At 42.7% G+C, this 19581-nt stretch overlaps 1 protein-coding gene across 1 annotated transcript; it reads right to left on the bottom strand.

The window, feature by feature from the left end:
* Positions 1–12242: 12242 nt before the first annotated feature.
* On the bottom strand, positions 12243–18488 carry LOC117971321 (neurofilament light polypeptide-like). Its single transcript, XM_059013798.1, has 4 exons — positions 17411–18488; positions 16249–16373; positions 13651–13922; positions 12243–12792 (listed from the first exon to the last, which is right to left on the bottom strand). The coding sequence occupies exons 1-4, from the start codon at positions 18452–18454 to the stop codon at positions 12647–12649; spliced, it is 1587 nt and encodes a 528-aa protein (XP_058869781.1). The 5' UTR covers positions 18455–18488; the 3' UTR covers positions 12243–12646.
* Positions 18489–19581: the final 1093 nt, after the last annotated feature.

Raw genomic sequence — 19581 nt, 5'->3', positions numbered from 1 at the left:
TGTTTGTTTGCTGGAAGCCCTGTTTGTTTGTTGGAAGCCCTGTTTGTTTGTTGGAAGCCCTGTTTGTTTGTTGGAAGCCCTGTTTGTTTGTTTGTCGGAAGCCCTGTTTGTTTGCTGGAAGCCCTGTTTGTTTGCTGGAAGCCCTGTTTGTTTGTTGGAAGCCCTGTTTGTTTGTTGGAAGCCCTGTTTGTTTGTTGGAAGCCCTGTTTGTTTGTCGGAAGCCCTGTTTGTTTGCTGGAAGCCCTGTTTGTTTGCTGGAAGCCCTGTTTGTTTGTTGGAAGCCCTGTTTGTTTGTTTGTTGGAAGCCCTGTTTGTTTGTTGGAAGCCCTGTTTGTTTGTTGGAAGCCCTGTTTGTTTGTTTGTTGGAAGCCCTGTTTGTTTGTTGGAAGCCCTGCTTGTTTGTTTGTTGGAAGCCCTGTTTGTTTGTCGGAAGCCCTGTTTGTTTGTCGGAAGCCCTGTTTGTTTGTCGGAAGCCCTGTTTGTTTGTTGGAAGCCCTGTTTGTTTGTTGGAAGCCCTGTTTGTTTGTTGGAAGCCCTGTTTGTTTGTTGGAAGCCCTGTTTGTTTGTCAGAAGCCCTGTTTGTTTGTTGGAAGCCCTGTTTGTTTGCTGGAAGCCCTGTTTGTTTGCTGGAAGCCCTGTTTGTTTGTTGGAAGCCCTGTTTGTTTGTTGGAAGCCCTGTTTGTTTGTTGGAAGCCCTGCTTGTTTGTTGGAAGCCCTGTTTGTTTGTCGGAAGCCCTGTTTGTTTGCTGGAAGCCCTGTTTGTTTGCTGGAAGTCCTGTTTGCTGGAAGCCCTGCTTGTATGTTGGAAGCCCTGTTTGTTTGTCAGAAGCCCTGTTTGTTTGTTGGAAGCCCTGTTTGTTTGTCAGAAGCCCGGTTTGTTTGCTGGAAGCCCTGTTTGTTTGCTGGAAGCCCTGTTTGCTGGAAGCCCTGCTTGTATGTTGGAAGCCCTGTTTGTTTGCTGGAAGCCCTGTTTGTTTGTTGGAAGCCCTGTTTGTTTGTTGGAAGCCCTGTTTGTTTGCTGGAAGCCCTGTTTGTTTGTTTGTCGGAAGCCCTGTTTGTTTGTTTGTTGGAAGCCCTGTTTGTTTGTCGGAAGCTCTGTTTGTTTGTTGGAAGCCCTGTTTGTTTGTTTGTCGGAAGCCCTGTTTGTTTGTCGGAAGCCCTGTTTGTTTGTCGGAAGCTCTGTTTGTTTGTTGGAAGCCCTGTTTGTTTGTTTGTTGGAAGCCCTGTTTGTTTCTCGGAAGCCCTGTTTGTTTGTCAGAAGCCCTGTTTGTTTGTCAGAAGCCCTGTTTGTTTGTTGGAAGCCCTGTTTGTTTGTCAGAAGCCCTGTTTGTTTGTTGGAAGCCCTGTTTGTTTGTCGGAAGCCCTGCTTGTTTGTCGGAAGCCCTGTTTGTTTGTTGGAAGCCCTGTTTGTTTGTTGGAAGCCCTGTTTGTTTGTTGGAAGCCCTGTTTGTTTGTTGGAAGCCCTGTTTGTTTGTTGGAAGCCCTGTTTGTTTGTCGGAAGCCCTGTTTGTTTGTTTGCTGGAAGCCCTGTTTGTTTGTTGGAAGCCCTGTTTGTTTGTCGGAAGCCCTGTTTGTTTGCTGGAAGCCCTGTTTGTTTGCTGGAAGCCCTGTTTGTTTGTTGGAAGCCCTGTTTGTTTGTCGGAAGCCCTGTTTGTTTGTCGGAAGCCCTGTTTGTTTGCTGGAAGCCCTGTTTGTTTGTTGGAAGCCCTGTTTGTTTGTCAGAAGCCCTGTTTGTTTGTTGGAAGCCCTGTTTGTTTGTTGGAAGCCCTGTTTGTTTGTCAGAAGCCCTGTTTGTTTGTCAGAAGCCCTGTTTGTTTGTTGGAAGCCCTGTTTGTTTGTCAGAAGCCCTGTTTGTTTGTCGGAAGCCCTGTTTGTTTGTCGGAAGCCCTGCTTGTTTGTTGGAAGCCCTGTTTGTTTGTTAGAAGCCCTGTTTGTTTGTTGGAAGCCCTGCTTGTTTGTCGGAAGCCCTGTTTGTTTGTTGGAAGCCCTGTTTGTTTGTCGGAAGCCCTGTTTGTTTGTTGGAAGCCCTGCTTGTATGTTGGAAGCCCTGTTTGTTTGCTGGAAGCCCTGCTTGTATGTTGGAAGCCCTGTTTGTTTGTCAGAAGCCCTGTTTGTTTGTTGGAAGCCCTGTTTGTTTGTCAGAAGCCCGGTTTGTTTGCTGGAAGCCCTGTTTGTTTGCTGGAAGCCCTGTTTGCTGGAAGCCCTGCTTGTATGTTGGAAGCCCTGTTTGTTTGCTGGAAGCCCTGTTTGTTTGTTGGAAGCCCTGTTTGTTTGTTGGAAGCCCTGTTTGTTTGCTGGAAGCCCTGTTTGTTTGTTTGTCGGAAGCCCTGTTTGTTTGTTGGAAGCCCTGTTTGTTTGTCGGAAGCTCTGTTTGTTTGTTGGAAGCCCTGTTTGTTTGTTTGTCGGAAGCCCTGTTTGTTTGTCAGAAGCCCTGTTTGTTTGTTGGAAGCCCTGTTTGTTTGTTGGAAGCCCTGTTTGTTTGTTGGAAGCCCTGTTTGTTTGTTGGAAGCCCTGTTTGTTTGTTGGAAGCCCTGTTTGTTTGTTTGTTGGAAGCCCTGTTTGTTTGTCGGAAGCCCTGTTTGTTTGTTTGTCGGAAGCCCTGTTTGTTTGTCGGAAGCTCTGTTTGTTTGTCGGAAGCCCTGTTTGTTTGTTTGTCGGAAGCCCTGTTTGTTTGTTGGAAGCCCTGTTTGTTTGTCGGAAGCCCTGTTTGTTTGTTGGAAGCCCTGTTTGTTTGTTGGAAGCCCTGTTTGTTTGTTGGAAGCCCTGTTTGTTTGTTTGTTGGAAGCCCTGTTTGTTTGTTGGAAGCCCTGTTTGTTTGTTGGAAGCCCTGTTTGTTTGTTGGAAGCCCTGTTTGTTTGTTGGAAGCCCTGTTTGTTTGTTGGAAGCCCTGTTTGTTTGTTGGAAGCCCTGTTTGTTTGTCGGAAGCCCTGTTTGTTTGTTGGAAGCCCTGTTTGTTTGTCGGAAGCCCTGTTTGTTTGTTGGAAGCCCTGTTTGTTTGTTTGTTGGAAGCCCTGTTTGTTTGTCGGAAGCCCTGTTTGTTTGTTTGTTGGAAGCCCTGTTTGTTTGTTGGAAGCCCTGTTTGTTTGTTGGAAGCCCTGTTTGTTTGTTTGTTGGAAGCCCTGTTTGTCTGTCGGAAGCCCTGTTTGTTTGTTGGAAGCCCTGTTTGTTTGTCGGAAGCCCTGTTTGTTTGTTGGAAGCCCTGTTTGTTTGTTGGAAGCCCTGTTTGTTTGCTGGAAGCCCTGTTTGTTTGTTGGAAGCCCTGTTTGTTTGTTGGAAGCCCTGTTTGTTTGCTGGAAGCCCTGCTTGTTTGTTGGAAGCCCTGTTTGTTTGTCGGAAGCCCTGTTTGTTTGTCGGAAGCCCTGTTTGTTTGTCGGAAGCCCTGTTTGTTTGTCGGAAGCCCTGTTTGTTTGTTGGAAGCCCTGTTTGTTTGTCGGAAGCCCTGTTTGTTTGCTGGAAGCCCTGTTTGTTTGTCAGAAGCCCTGTTTGTTTGTCGGAAGCCCTGTTTGTTTGTTGGAAGCCCTGTTTGTTTGTCGGAAGCCCTGTTTGTTTGTCGGAAGCCCTGTTTGTTTGTCAGAAGCCCTGTTTGTTTGTTGGAAGCCCTGCTTGTTTGTTGGAAGCCCTGCTTGTTTGTTGGAAGCCCTGTTTGTTTGTCAGAAGCCCTGTTTGTTTGCTGGAAGCCCTGTTTGTTTGTTTGTCGGAAGCCCTGTTTGTTTGTCAGAAGCCCTGTTTGTTTGTTGGAAGCCCTGTATGCTGGAAGCCCTGTTTGTTTGTTGGAAGCCCTGTTTGTTTGTTGGAAGCCCTGTTTGTTTGTCGGAAGCCCTGTTTGTTTGTCGGAAGCCCTGTTTGTTTGTCAGAAGCCCTGTTTGTTTGTCAGAAGCCCTGTTTGTTTGTTGGAAGCCCTGTTTGTTTGTTGGAAGCCCTGTTTGTTTGTTGGAAGCCATGTTTGTTTGTCGGAAGCCCTGTTTGTTTGTTTGTTGGAAGCCCTGTTTGTTTGTTGGAAGCCCTGTTTGTTTGTTGGAAGCCCTGTTTGTTTGTTGGAAGCCCTGTTTGTTTGTTGGAAGCCCTGTTTGTTTGTTGGAAGCCCTGTTTGTTTGTTGGAAGCCATGTTTGTTTGTCGGAAGCCCTGTTTGTTTGTTTGTTGGAAGCCCTGTTTGTTTGTTGGAAGCCCTGTTTGTTTGCTGGAAGCCCTGTATGCTGGAAGCCCTGTTTGTTTGTTGGAAGCCCTGTTTGTTTGTTGGAAGCCCTGTTTGTTTGTCGGAAGCCCTGTTTGTTTGTTTGTTGGAAGCCCTGTTTGTTTGTTGGAAGCCCTGTTTGTTTGTCGGAAGCCCTGTTTGTTTGTTTGTTGGAAGCCCTGTTTGTTTGTTGGAAGCCCTGTTTGTTTGTTGGAAGCCCTGTTTGTTTGTCAGAAGCCCTGTTTGTTTGTTGGAAGCCCTGTTTGTTTGTTGGAAGCCCTGTTTGTTTGTTGGAAGCCCTGTTTGTTTGTTGGAAGCCCTGTTTGTTTGTTGGAAGCCCTGTTTGTTTGTTGGAAGCCCTGTTTGTTTGTTGGAAGCCCTGTTTGTTTGTTGGAAGCCCTGTTTGTTTGTTGGAAGCCCTGTTTGTTTGTTGGAAGCCCTGTTTGTTTGTCGGAAGCCCTGTTTGTTTGTCGGAAGCCCTGTTTGTTTGTCGGAAGCCCTGTTTGTTTGTCGGAAGCCCTGCTTGTTTGTCGGAAGCCCTGTTTGTTTGTCGGAAGCCCTGTTTGTTTGTCGGAAGCCCTGTTTGTTTGCTGGAAGCCCTGTTTGTTTGTTGGAAGCCCTGTTTGTTTGTTGGAAGCCCTGTTTGTTTGTCGGAAGCCCTGTTTGTTTGTTTGTTGGAAGCCCTGTTTGTTTGCTGGAAGCCCTGTTTGTTTGTTGGAAGCCCTGTTTGTTTGTCGGAAGCCCTGTTTGTTTGTTTGTCGGAAGCCCTGTTTGTTTGTCGGAAGCCCTGTTTGTTTGTTGGAAGCCCTGTTTGTTTGTTGGAAGCCCTGTTTGTTTGCTGGAAGCCCTCTATGCTGGAAGCCCTGTTTGTTTGTTAGAAGCCCTGTTTGTTTGTTGGAAGCCCTGTTTGTTTGTCGGAAGCCCTGTTTGTTTGTTTGTTGGAAGCCCTGTTTGTTTGTTGGAAGCCCTGTTTGTTTGCTGGAAGCCCTGTATGCTGGAAGCCCTGTTTGTTTGTTGGAAGCCCTGTTTGTTTGTTGGAAGCCCTGTTTGTTTGTCGGAAGCCCTGTTTGTTTGTTTGTTGGAAGCCCTGTTTGTTTGTTGGAAGCCCTGTTTGTTTGTCGGAAGCCCTGTTTGTTTGTTTGTTGGAAGCCCTGTTTGTTTGTCGGAAGCCCTGTTTGTTTGTTTGTCGGAAGCCCTGTTTGTTTGTTGGAAGCCCTGTTTGTTTGTCGGAAGCCCTGTTTGTTTGTCGGAAGCCCTGTTTGTTTGTCAGAAGCCCTGTTTGTTTGTCGGAAGCCCTGTTTGTTTGTCAGAAGCCCTGTTTGTTTGCTGGAAGCCCTGTTTGTTTGTTGGAAGCCCTGTTTGTTTGTTGGAAGCCCTGTTTGTTTGCTGGAAGCCCTGTTTGTTTGTTGGAAGCCCTGTTTGTTTGTTTGTCGGAAGCCCTGTTTGTTTGTCGGAAGCCCTGTTTGTTTGTCGGAAGCTCTGTTTGTTAGAAGCCCTGTTTGTTTGTCGGAAGCCCTGTTTGTTAGAAGCCCTGTTTGTTTGTCGGAAGCCCTGTTTGTTTGTCGGAAGCCCTGTTTGTTTGTCGGAAGCCCTGTTTGTTTGTCGGAAGCCCTGTTTGTTTGCTGGAAGCCCTGTTTGTTAGAAGCCCTGTTTGTTTGCTGGAAGCCCTGTTTGTTTGCTGGAAGCCCTGTTTGTTAGAAGCCCTGTTTGTTTGTTAGAAGCCCTGTTTGTTTGTTGGAAGCCCTGTTTGTTTGCTGGAAGCCCTGTTTGTTAGAAGCCCTGTTTGTTTGTTGGAAGCCCTGTTTGTTTGCTGGAAGCCCTGTTTGTTAGAAGCCCTGTTTGTTTGTTAGAAGCCCTGTTTGTTTGTTGGAAGCCCTGTTTGTTGGGTGCACACGTGTGTTTATGTCGGAAACATTTTATTTTAGGAATACACAATTTGGCATTTACTAATGACATATTTCTAACCTTTTAGAGCTTTGCAGCTCATGACTAACTGTGAGAGATCATTTTGTGCATATGAATTACAAACTCTAATTACAGCACTGAATTCAAATGCAGCGGTTTCAGATCACTGGAGCCATCATTGCAAAGAGCCGCCACCCAGCTTTATCAAAGTCTCTGAAAGAGCAAGCAGCCATTTACTTGCTATTTTACACACACCCCATTAATGATTTTACACACCCCATTTTAAATTAATTTTTACACACACACCATTTTAATTTATTCTTTACACACACACCATTTTAATTTATTTTTTACACACACACCATTTTAATGATTTTACACACACACCATTTTAATTTATTGTTTACACACACCCCATTATCGATGGTTCTGTTGCTCCAATATTGAGTTATTATAATTCAAATCTGCCTTTTTTTTTGTTTGCTTTGAGCTTGTTTGGAGAACCCAAAGTAACTGGTTCCTTATTCCATTCAAATCATGTGACGAAGTGTTCTTTCAGCTCTAGCACCCACCCAATGAAAATTAGCAGGAGCAGACTCAATAGTTTCAATAGTTCAGATACCAAACCGCTCAGAGTCACCGTGCTTATGAGAATCAGGTAGAGCCACTTGAACCCATCAAATTATTTGAAATGTTACGAGTGTTTAAATCATACTACATGAACTGGTAGGCTATTTTATACATTTTATACTTTTCTGTAAAACAAAGCTTCCTACCTTCTGTTCTAAATTTACTTTTACTCAGCCTCCAAACACCCTCTCGTCCTACTCTCTGTGTTAAATTTGAATTAATAGGTTCACTTTAAATATACCATTTACGATTGTTTAAATTAAATGAAGCCCTGTTTCTAGGCTGAAGAGTCCTTTTTTTTAATTTAATGGTCGCCAATTATTTTTATTGTTTTCTCCCCAATTTAGAAATGTTCAATTATTTTTAGGCGTATCCCACCTCTACCACCCCTATGCTGACTCGGGAGGGGCGAAGACGAAAACACGCTGTCCTCCAAAGCGTATGCCGTCAGCCACCCGCTTCTTTACACACTTATCATGCAGCCACCCAGAGCTACAGCCTCGGAGGACAACGCAGCCCTGGGCAGCTTACAGGTAAGCCTGCAGGTGCCCAGCCAGACCACACCCTGGCCTACCTAGCCCTCCATCCCCCAATTTGCTGAGCGCTGCCCCCTGGGAGATCCCGTTTTTGGTCGGCAAAGGAATAGCCTGGACTCGAACTTGCGACGTTTACTGGGTGCGCCACTTGGGAGCCCCGGCTGAAGAGTTCTTTTAAACTGTTGTCATCGCTCATGGCATTAAGTCCTGCCATCAGCTGAGTGGCCTTTCACTGTACCTTCTCAAGTTCAAGTATTTTTGTTGTGACATGGTGTGGCAGTGTGTCCCGCCCCTGTGTGTCTGACGTCACCACCACACGGCCAAAACTGGACACAGTATTCTAGGTGGGATCTAACTAGGGCTATTTAATTATTTGTGCTACAAAATGAATAGCGCAGAAGTATTCATCTAACTTTATAGCTAGCTTTAGAAAAGTATAAAATAACAAAACATACAACAGCTGTGATAAAGACAACTACGGCTCATTTACTTTCTATGCAGTGTTAGTATAAAGTAAATGAACACAGTTACAGTATTTTTCATTTTGTACTTTTTAAAAGCCTCTGTAAAGAGCATCCTATTGCAATTTAAAGGCTATTTCTGGATAAGTTATGGGAGTGCTCTATACATGTCTAGCTTTAGATAACTGTGGGTGTGTGGGGGCTGTCTATCTGTCTCACTGTGAATAAGAAAGAAAGTGAGTGATAGACACACAGCCCACACACACCCACAGATACATATAGAGCTAGACATGCCTGCAGAGTAAATGCTTCTTTCAGAACAAACTTTAGTGTTTTTCAAATATTCCACAGCTGTGCAGAGTAGAAAAAGTATGTTTAATATTTGTATCAACAAACTTTTTTTGGAGAGTTGTCTAATGCATTTGTGTTTAATCTCTAAAGTAATAGTAGATAACAAAATGCTTCCATACACATTCATTAAATAGGTCTCAAATGTGCAGTTTTAAGAGCAACATATGTTTTAGCAAACAAGTGTAGTGCCCAGTGGCGTAACTTGGGTTTCAAAAGTGGGGGGACAGTTTCTTTAGCTGTGGCATGCATGAAGATTATTCTACATGAAGTAATAAAATATGTTACAGACAGGTATATCCCAGATCCGATCCCATTTTTCTTCCCATTGACTTCTATACTGACTCGTGATTATACCAATAAATTATCGTGAAATAAAAGTTTTAGTACTGCAATGTGAGGGGGACTGTGGCAGGGCAGGGCCCTCCCTGTAAATAATATTGTTTTGTGGTGGTTTGGTGGTGGTTGGCAGGGATGGGGTTAATTTCCTATCTCTACCAAAATACATGTGAGAATGTGGCTGAAGCTAATTGAATAATTGATGATAATTAGGCTCCAGCCACATGGTATAAAAAAGGAGAAAAATCCTTTGTTTGAAGAAGGAGTGTTTGTTTGTTTGTTTGTTTGTTTGTTTGTTTGTTTGTTTGTTTGTTTGTTTGTTTGTTTGTTTGTTTGGTGTTTATTTTGTGTAACTGTAGTGAAGGCTGGTGCCCAGCCTACGTTTTGGGGATTTTGTTTAAACCTTTAGTTTTGGCCCTTGCGCCAGTTTTTTTGGTTCTTGTTTATTGTGCAAGATTTGTTTTTGTCTGACCTTTTATTTTTGCTCTGTCAGCAATAGTGTTTTGTATTTTTATTTTTTGTTTGTTTATTAAAAACGCGCAGCAGCGCTTAAACTACAGCTTCCTTGCCTCTGAGTCTCCTTCCCAGCCAATACCATCTGGGCCCGCAACGCTACCCTGTCACAGGGACATTTCCCAATCATTAAAAAAGTGAGGGGGACATGTCCCCCTGCATCCCCTGTGTAAATTACACCTATGGTAGTGTCAGGTTTGCTACTGTATATTGTGTGTTTCTTTCAAAACTGCACATTTTTAATTAGCTACAATTACTTTAAACTGATTAAACAGATTGAAACCTTAAACTTCAATCTCAGGGTCATGTATTCTGTACATTTAAAGCATGTAGAATATTGTGCTAATTGTATTTGTCCTTTTCTGCTCCTTCTAGCTACCTATTGAAGTCCTGCTGCAGTTAAAGGGGTGTCTTCTATCTTTTTTTAAACAAAGTAAATCTGATAAATGAAGGGAAGGAGTAACCGTTCACATTGCTCGCACTCATTCTGTTTTCAGTCCCCACGCTTCCATGCTGAGACCCCAATCCGCGCCTCTGTGCCCGCTGTTTCTAACTGCACAGAACCTGCCAGTCTCCAGATCTAACTGCACAGAACCTGCCAGTCTCCAGATCTAACTGCACAGAACCTGCCAGTCTCCAGATCTAACTGCACAGAACCTGCCAGTCTCCTGATCTAACTGCACAGAACCTGCCCGTCTCCTGATCTAACTGCACAGAACCTGCCAGTCTCCAGATCTAAATGCACAGAACCTGCCAGTCTCCAGATCTAACTGCACAGAACCTGCCAGTCTCCAGATCTCGGTTTCTGCAAGGCAGCCTTTTCTTCCTCAAACTATTGGTGCCATTCCTTCAAGATTGGAGCTGCAACCACAGCTGCTCAGCGAAACATTCTTGTGCATGTCATCAAAAAGCTTAGTCGTGGTCTTCAGATGCTTATGAGATTTACATAAGGAGCAGTATTAAAGACCTTCTCGTTGCCCAAAAACACCTGGAACCTGCATCCCTATGAAGGACTTTATTCCAAGATCCAACCCTACCATATCCTTTGTCATATATACATTTTTTAAAAATGCATTTTGCTATAAAATGTCACCTATTAGTAATATGTATAATTATACCATGTCGTGTTTTTCTTTTTTTTTTTTAAGCCTGGAGGGGAGGCGGTCGAAGGTTTTTCCTTATTTTTTTTCTTCCCTCCGTTACCTTCGGTCACTATGATTAGATATCACATTATGTGATTTTTTTGGGGGGAAGTGTTCACAATTTTTATTCGTTTTTTTTCGCATTCAACAAAATGTGTGAGTTGGTGTAGGTGGCCATAATTATATCTGTATTTACATAAATGTGTATTTTATATATAACTTTTTTTTGTTCACAGGGATGAACACAGCGCACCAATTTTTAGCAACTAGGGATTCTCCGAATCTCTTAGCCTCTCTTTTGGGGGGGAGTATACGATGCTCCTCTGCTTAATATTTTTTGTTCACTTGGATGAACACATAGATTCATTATTTTATTGTCTGTTTTTTAGCAGGCAGCACCGGGATGCTCCGAAGGAGGAGGCTGCGCTGCAATTACTCTACTTATTATTATTCAGCCATTGTCTGAGTTCAATGTTTTTGGAAATCTGTAAGATTTTGTATTATAATAAAGGTGGTTATTTAATGCAAGATTGTCCTGACTGAAAATGAATACTGAATATATTGTGTTTTGTAATTCTTAATGTAAACAGAATGGATCTTGTTATTTGCTAAATAAATTTATTGCCTTTTCATACAACATTTTTAATCAGCCAGGGGGCTAGGTGGCACTACAGGCTAATTCAAGAGCCTATCACGTTTTTTACCTCTGGGGGCCTGTGCTTAATGGTTCTGGTCAAGAGTGAAATGAGTTTGGTGACCTCAGCTCAGTCCCAGTGGAGTTCAGTGGAATCACAGGACCAGCATGCAGTTCAGCACAGCCCCGGACTGCGTGGGAGGCAGGAGGTGTTCAGGGCAGGGTCGAGTGCTCACTTGTAACTTGGATGTTTCAATCTACAGCAACTGAATGCTTGTGGTACTACTGGGCTGGATTGTACTCTTCCACTAATAAAATGCGTTTGAAACCCTTGATTTAAATTAAATATCCCAGATTAATGGGTATGCAATGTGAAAATAAATGTCATCTCAGAATAAAATGAAAAAGTGAGAGAGTAATTACAGAAAGAGCAGCATCATGTTTGACTTTACTAAATGAAATTAGTCATGCCTTTCATTTCAGAACCCCCTGTCTGTACAATACAGCATAGTATGAGCAAGAAACTGTTCAGATTTGTGATCACGAGAGACTCACTTAAGAGAGATAGCAACTTTATATTAGGAAGTACTAAAGAGGGTCGTTGTTTAGCTATTTAAGAATATAAGAACAGGAGATATATGAGAGGTGGCCAGCAGGGCTGGTCCGGGTCCTAGGAGCAGGTTAATCTCAAAGCTCGATAACTGGTTAGTTAGAACTCCTGTCTTGATTTTAAAGGCTTCACTCCAGTCGTACATTATTCTTATTTGTTCGAGGATGAATAAGTTCAGTTTCTGCAACCACCTGACCTCATTCATTTAAGCCCTGTGATGTTATATTTGCTATAGTATTACATTTTGCAGGAGCACACATGGAATAGCTTAGCAATGTGGTGAGCACAATGAGTTGTGATTAATGAGGAAGACCTGCCTGGCATTCTGTAATAATGGCAGAGCAACATGTCAGGCTTATAAAGAATACTGAAGCCTTATCAGTGGGGATGGACACATCTCTTTTAAAGAATACTGCAGCCTTATCTGGGGGGATGGACACATCTCTTTTAAAGAATACTGCAGCCTTATCTGTGGGGATGGACACATCTCTTTTAAAGAATACTGCAGCCTTATCTGTGGGGATGGACACATCTCTTTTAAAGAATACTGCAGCCTTATCTGGGGGGATGGACAGAGTGTTGGGCCACAGTGTGTTGTGGGTTTGAGTAACTCAGTGGTTAGGGAAAGCATTGGGCTACTGTGTGGAAGGCAATAGGTTTGAATAGCTCAATGGTTAGAGAAAGCGCTGGGTTGCAGTGTGGAAGGCAGTGGGTTTGAGTAGCTCAGTGGTTAGAGAAAATGCTAGGCTGCAGTGTGGAAGGCAGTGGGTTTGAGTAGCTCAGTGGTTAGAGAAAGTGCTGGGATGCAGTGTGGAAGGCAGTGGGTTTGAGTAGCTCAGTGGTTAGAGAAAGTGCTGGGATGCAGTGTGGAAGGCAGTGGGTTTGAGTAGCTCAGTGTAGAGGTCATTCATGGTCTTTCATTAATAATCATTATAAAGAAGACGAACAAATCTAAACTGCAGATTTCAGTCTTTATTGGTATCCGACTGCAGGAACCAAGAACATTCTTTTTCATTGTAGTGAATATCCTTGCACATTGTGTGCATTTGGTGTATACTTTTTAGTGATACATACAGTACAGTACAGTAAATCCTTTTTTATGCACATATTGAGTTATGCAGACTGATAGAGCGCTTGTACCCACACACACACACACACACACAGGTAACCATGCGTATTCTTTTTATAGCGATTCAGCAGGGATCTCTGCAAGCATTGGGGGCATTTTATTTATATGTATTCATTTTGCATAGAGAAAACACAGTGCCACCTCCGACAGGGATAGTGAGTTTGAAACTGAGTTTCTGTTTATTTGGTGACATTTCTTCCTTGGTTTCCGGATGGTTTCTCAGGGCGTTACTTCTTCTCTTTGCTCTCCTCTTTCTCCTCTACATTCTTCCCATCCTCCTCTTCCTCAGCACCCTCTGCATCTCCTTCTTCCTCGTCTCCAGCTTCAGCCTCTCCACCTTCCTCCTCGGCATCACCTCCCTCTTCATCACCACCTTGAGACACAGAAGATGAAGAGGGTCTTATCAACACTATATCAAATAGAAGAAACCAAGTCAAGTAGACAAACGTCTTCTTCAATAAACGTGTGTCTGATTATTGAGTTTCATAGTTTTACCTAAGAATTCGGATTGAGCTTTTTGAAGTTATGGATTATTATCAAAATCATCAGTAACTAACGGAATCGTTTATATCATATACATTTATATCGTATACATTGCCCTAATCCATTCCTTACCTGTTTAATATCATATTATGTGTGTTCTTTATTATTCTCGTTGTTTCTGCATAGATCAATATTTGCTATGAAGTATTCCAGCAGCAATGTCCCTTTTCAACCACTGGGTCTGCTTCGCACAAGACTCCTAAAAGCTGAATTTCTGAAGTGAGGTGGTTTACAGAGGTCATATCAGACTTGACCTTTGCATTGCCTTCTCTTCTGGTCTTCCTTGTGTTCAGAAGGCATCTGCCAGACTTCTCGCCTGGTCAGAATTCTCTGATCATATCACTCATATTTTGCATTCACTACATGGCTCCAAATTACATTTTGTATGGATTTAAGTATGTTACCAAACCAAAAATAAACAATATTAAATGGAGGGACTTACACAAATAAACAATATTAAATGGAGGGACTTACACAAATAAAATGTACAGTAAAATGTACTATTGACAATTTGGAGTAAATAACTTCTAATTATCTAGCACGTTGGTTTTTTTTTTAGCTTTTTAAAAATATTTTAAATCTATGTTTTACTTTTTCTTAGATATAGTGACTTTTATTTTACTCTATCACAATCTTGACATAATGATGATGGTGAGTGTGGGGAGCTTGGGCCTGCTCTGCACCCTACCTTCCGCCTCGCCCTCAGCTTCCTCTTCCCCCTCTTCCTCCGGGGGTTCCTCCATGGCCTCTCCTGCCTTGCTGGCTTCGATGGCCTCCTCAACTTCCTGGGCATGGCTGGAGGAGGAGTAGGCGGAGCTCAGCATGCGGCTGCTCATCAGGTAGGGGCTGCTGCTCTGCATGGAGTACACAGAGCGACTGAACACCGGAGCCGCGCTCTGAGACAGACTGCTGAGCATCCCGCCCACACTGAAGCGAGTCTCCTCCCCTTCCAACAGCTTCCTGGAAGAGAGGGAAAGGGGGGGAGAGAGGGGAGAGAGGGGTAGGGGGTAAGGGAGATGGGAAGTGAGGGGTAAAGAGAGATGGGGAGGAGGTAGAGGAGGTGCAGTAGAGAGGGTGGGGGTGGTAGGGAGAGAGAGGGGGTTGGGAAGTTGTCTAAATTGACTGATTCACAGTTAGCAGCTGAACCTTGCTCATTTCTACTTAATGATGTTGACTCGTTGGTTAATCTTTCTTTGACTCGGCGTAGAACTCTACTTTCTGTCCTAACAGCTGCTAAAAAGTCAATCTCGCAGCTTTGGATATCACCAGATATAACTATGACTCTGTTAGGGATAGTGTTCATTTGGATGATACGCAGCCAGGCTGAATGGGGCGAGCCAGCAGGGTAGAGCCGTGGAGTTCAGTCTCTGCTGCTCTGGCTGACCCTATTCTGGCATGACTGGCCTCTGTAATGTTCTCTTTTATTATGTATCTATGTATTCAAGCTATACAATGTAACATTGGAAAATATTCACAAACCATTAACCCAGTTAAAACATGCTTTTTTCTACACAAAACATTGATGCTACACATCTTCAGCTAACTAATGCAGGATGTTAAATGAAAAGCTCCAACATGCCCTTCAGTTATTGAGTGGTGGGGCTGTATCATTATTATTATTTGTTTATTTAGCAGACGCCTTTATCCAAGGCGACTTACAGAGACTAGGGTGTGTGAACTATGCATCAGCTGCAGAGTCACTTACAATTACGTCTCACCTGAAAGACGGAGCACAAGGAGGTTAAGTTACTTGTTCAGGATCACACAATGAGTCAGTGGCTGAGGTAGGATTTGAACCGGGGACCTCCTGGTTTCAAGCCCTTTTCTTTAACCACTAGACCACACAGCCTGTATCCCATTTTAATCATTGGTATTTGCAATATAAATAACTATACAAGCTGAGTGAGTTTAAATGTCAGGTTGTTTTTATCTTTCTTGGCACTTGCAGTATTTAATTAGGGGGATCACGCACAATCTGTACTTATAAAACTAATTCTATAGGAGGCTGTGTGGTCCAGTGGTTAAAGAAAAGGGCTTGTAACCAGGAGGTCCCCGGTTCAAATCCCGGCTCAGCCACTGACTCATTGTGTGACCCTGAGCAAGTCACTTAACCTCCTAGTGCTCCGTCTTTCGGGTGAGACGTAGTTGTGACTGACTCTGCAGCTGATGCATAGTTCACACACCCTAGTCTCTGTAAGTCGCCTTGAATAAAGGCATCTGCTAAATAAACAAATAATAATTAACAATAATAGGTAGAGACTTGCACTCTACAGAAATAAACGCACTCTGGTTAGAAACGAACACCCCCGACTCCTCTGCCAGTATACAAGAGATTTGACACTGCAGTCACTATTGTTAATGAGAGTCCAGGACTGCAATTCAATTATGATCCAAGGCAGCAGACTTCATTAGTGACTCAGGATAATGTATGAATGTAGATGCTGCAGTTATGGTCTAATGCACCGTTTCTCACAATCTAATCAGACAACTGCTGCATTGAAAACACTCCCAATAAAGTCCCCAAAGCAGAAATAAATAACCTAAACATTTAGGGGCTTGCGAGTAATGGGTCTGTATTATATTTTAGGGTTAGGGTTATATTTTTAGAATGGTAATTGGTGTTTTTTTCCTTTCAGTAAAAAGATTTGATGTAGCTGTCAGTTTTTTCAATGGAATTGGTTTACAGTTTCTTAATGTATTTGCATGGTTGCAGGTAACATTGTAACTTTTTTTCCTCAGTAAAGTAATTGAGCTGAACCAGGTTAAACCCTGAACTCATAGCCCTTATACACGATGTCATGCCATTTTACACAGAAATCTATATTTATACGCACAATGGGTACTTTATACATATTAACATTTAAATGTAGAAAAGGTCAATCATATACTATAATATAATATAATATAATACAATATAATATAATATAATATAATATAATATAATATAATATAATATAATGATCCTCTATGAACTCCAAAAATTAGCACTAATTAAAGTACAGTGTGTATATACTGCTTGTACAGTATGACATGCTATATAGCTAATACATGAAGATTAGTACAATGTTAACTTTACATTAATAGGTAGCACTTATTCTGAAAGGGTTGCTCTATTAACTTTCATGACAAGATCATGAGGAGCCTCAGTGTGGGAACAGATCTAAGCATTGCATTCGTTTCTGTAGACCGTGGCCATTGCAGAAGCAATCCAATGTAATTCACTGTGCTGCACTGTAACTGGGGTCCTGCAAACTGACATATGAACCAGGGGACTGGCCCTCATTACCTGTATGCTGCAATTTCGATTTCCAGAGCCATCTTGACATTGAGCAGGTCCTGGTATTCCTTGAGATAATGAGCCATCTCATTCTTTGTGTTTCTCAGTTCGTTTTCCAACTGGCTGATTGTGTCCTATCGAGGAAAAATATACACATGGTCTGCAACTCCAGGACATCTTTTACAGCCTGATGCGGTCCTGTCAAAGGAGCCCACAGCCTCACTGCTCATCACACCTTCAATACCATTAACTCTGGGTATCCTGGTTAACTTAGTGTCTCTATAATGCCTGAGAACTTAACCCATGATCTTATAATAGCTTATTAAGCTCTTATTAATTTCATATGGCTAGTAGTAGCTTCAGTTTGGGAAAGGGTTAACCGTGTGCAGAGATCAGTAATAAAATACAGACAGTAACATTGGTCAGAGCTGGCAATGGGTAATGTTGGTTTTAAATCAGTGTAAAGATATCTGCAGCTTATAAAACCAGTTTCCTTTATTGTACAATGCAGCTGTCATTCTGTATTCTACAGTGGCATTTACAGAATTGGTACAGTTAAATAAATCTCATAAATTGTTGCAACATCTTGCATGAAGATCTGTGTTTTATTCTGATTTGGTTAATTGTTTAATCTATTGTTTTATATTACCTCCAGATTTACTGTCTGTCATGTAACATAAAAATTTAAAAGGCTAATGTCTGGTTTCACAGACCCCAATTAGCAATACTCCTGGACTTCCTTACCAATGAAAGTGCAAGAATAGTGCTAATCAGGATCTGTGAAGACAACCATAAGAATACAAGTCTGGAAAAGATCATTTGTCTTTCTGTTTTAACCCCATCTGATTGAGTGTTTCACAGTTATGAATAAGCTGTCTGTTATATACCCTCATCATTATAGCCCTATTCAGGTGGAATAAGCTTTCTGCAGCCTTGTCCTTTAATTGCTATTCTCTTACAGTATCGCAGCATCATTCACCTTGCATTCTCTTATAGTATCACAGCATCATTCACCTTGCATTCTCTTACAGTATCACAGCATCATTCACCTTGCATTCTCTTATAGTATCACAGCATCATTCACCTTGCATTCTCTTACAGTATCACAGCATCACTCACCTTGCATTCTCTTATGAACAAGCAGCAGTGGCTGAGATATTGTATTTCTTACCTGCATGGCTGCAATCTCTCTAGCCTGTTTCTCCTCCAGGTCTCGCAGTTGATTCTCCATGGCCTCGTTCATGCCTCGGCAGGCTTCGATCTCCAGGGTCCTGGACTTGAGCTGGCGTCGATACTCGCCCATATCGTTCTTGGCCATGTGAATGGCATCGCTGTTTTTGGCCGCACTCTCGGTCAGCCTGGTGAACTTGCTCTTGAACCAGTCTTCGGCAGACTGCATGTTCTTGGCTGCCAGTTTCTCATACTGCACCCGGATGTCCTTCAAGGCGGCCGAGAGGTCAGGCTTGGCGACGTCCATCTCGATGGAGATCTGAGCATACTGGATCTGGGCTTGGAGCTCAGCGATCTCCTCCTCGTGGATCTTCTTGAGGAAAGCAATCTCATCAATCAGGGATTCGATGCGCTTCTCCAGCTCGGTGCGGGATAAGGCAGCCCCATCGGCACTCTTCCTCACCTCCACCAGCCTCCCCTCCGTCTCCTCTCGGGTGAGCACCTCTTCCTCGTAGCGGCTCTGGAGGGTTCTCAGCATGTCTTCCATGTTCTCCCGTTCATTGTGCATGGCTTGTTTCTCGTTCTTGGCGTCGTCCACGGCCATGCGGAGGTCCCTGATCTCCTGCTCATAAAGGGCTTTCAGACGAGATGGCTCCACATGTTTCTGCCTCAGCAGCAGCAGCTCTGTCTCCAGCACCTTGTTCTGCTGCTCCAGCTCATGCACCCTGTCGATGAAGCTGGCGAAGCGGTCATTCAGGTCCTGCAGCTGGGCTTTCTCCTGGGTTCGGACAGTCTTGAACTCGTTGCTCACCTGAGTGGCCTGGCTCAGGTCGAAGTCCAAGGCTGGCATGAGAGAGGAGGCTGAAGCTGAGGTGCCATAGGAGCGTCTGACCGACACTGAGGAGATTGGGGCTGAATAGCTGGAGTACGTGGATCGGGGGCCTCCATAGCTGCTGCGCACTCCAGACATGTGGACCCGGGGACTTGTTTCCACATACCGCCGTTTGTATGAGGAGAAGTAGGGATCGTAGCTGATTAAACTCATGGTGAGGGTGAGTGAGCTATGCAGAGGTCTGGCTGCACGTTGGTATTTATAGCAGGAGCAGAGCTCTGACGCAGCCACTTTCTGACAGCTCGATCAATAGGCACCAGTGCCAAGCCTTAGCTTGCAAAAGGGAGAGAGGGAGAGAAGGAGCAAGATTGAAGAGATGTGCTTACTCATTGTTCTCCTCTTTGTAGGGAGCTGAAAGATGCTGAAGATTTTAAACACACATTTATTTTGCATTTCTTTGTTTATCTGTAACAGCTCTCCTGCTGTTCTTGGAATGGCATTATGCATCGAGCAATCAGTCTGGAAACTGGAATAGAAGCACTTTCTCAATACGAAAAGGATCCTGCAAATAAAGTGTATTTTCATTTATGTATATTATTATTATTATTATTATTATTATTATTATTATTATGATGCATGTGCAGAAGTCTGTTAAACTTAAATGGATTGCTAATTTGTTTATTTAACACACATGCCTTTCATTTTTCTTCAATTATCTGAGTACATTCTTATAAACATTTCCGTACATTTGCACAATCATTTTGCAGTTCTGCCATTCTTTTCCCATTGCTATACTTTGTATTTATCATAGTTTACCACATTGTTCAGACAATTGAAATGTAACACAGATTGTAATGGAAAATGGAATATAACAGATACAAAACAAGAAATAAACACTTTAGACTTTTATCCATAAGTGTTTCAATATTGTTTAGGCTAACTGTAAGAATGCATTTATTAAAAACTAAATGAAAGCAATAACAACTGTATAAGAAACAGTGACAGATTTATTACACAGATACTACATACAGAAAGTGGATGTAGCATTCACCCACCACTCAAATAGGGACAAGATTCAATCAAACCTTCTTTTCACAAGCATGTTAGTAACATGCATCCCTGCCACGACTGTAAAAACCTATTTGCTAGATGCTGTTTTTGAGAGTCCATTTCAGTAGACATTTTAAGAGGTAGAAGAAATTGAATATTCCCAGTCCTTAAATAATTGCATCAAAAATATTAAATGAATCGGAAACAAAAGATGAAATCAATTCCAGAATACACATGAAAATGTTTGTTTGATTTAAAAGCATAATAATAAATTAATATTTTATGATGTG

The sequence above is a fragment of the Acipenser ruthenus genome, chromosome 46 (genome assembly GCF_902713425.1).
Source record: "Acipenser ruthenus chromosome 46, fAciRut3.2 maternal haplotype, whole genome shotgun sequence".
Classification (NCBI taxonomy): Eukaryota; Metazoa; Chordata; class Actinopteri; order Acipenseriformes; family Acipenseridae; genus Acipenser; species Acipenser ruthenus.
Note: the sequence above shows the minus strand (reverse complement) of the source record. Positions and strands in the feature narration are given on the sequence as shown.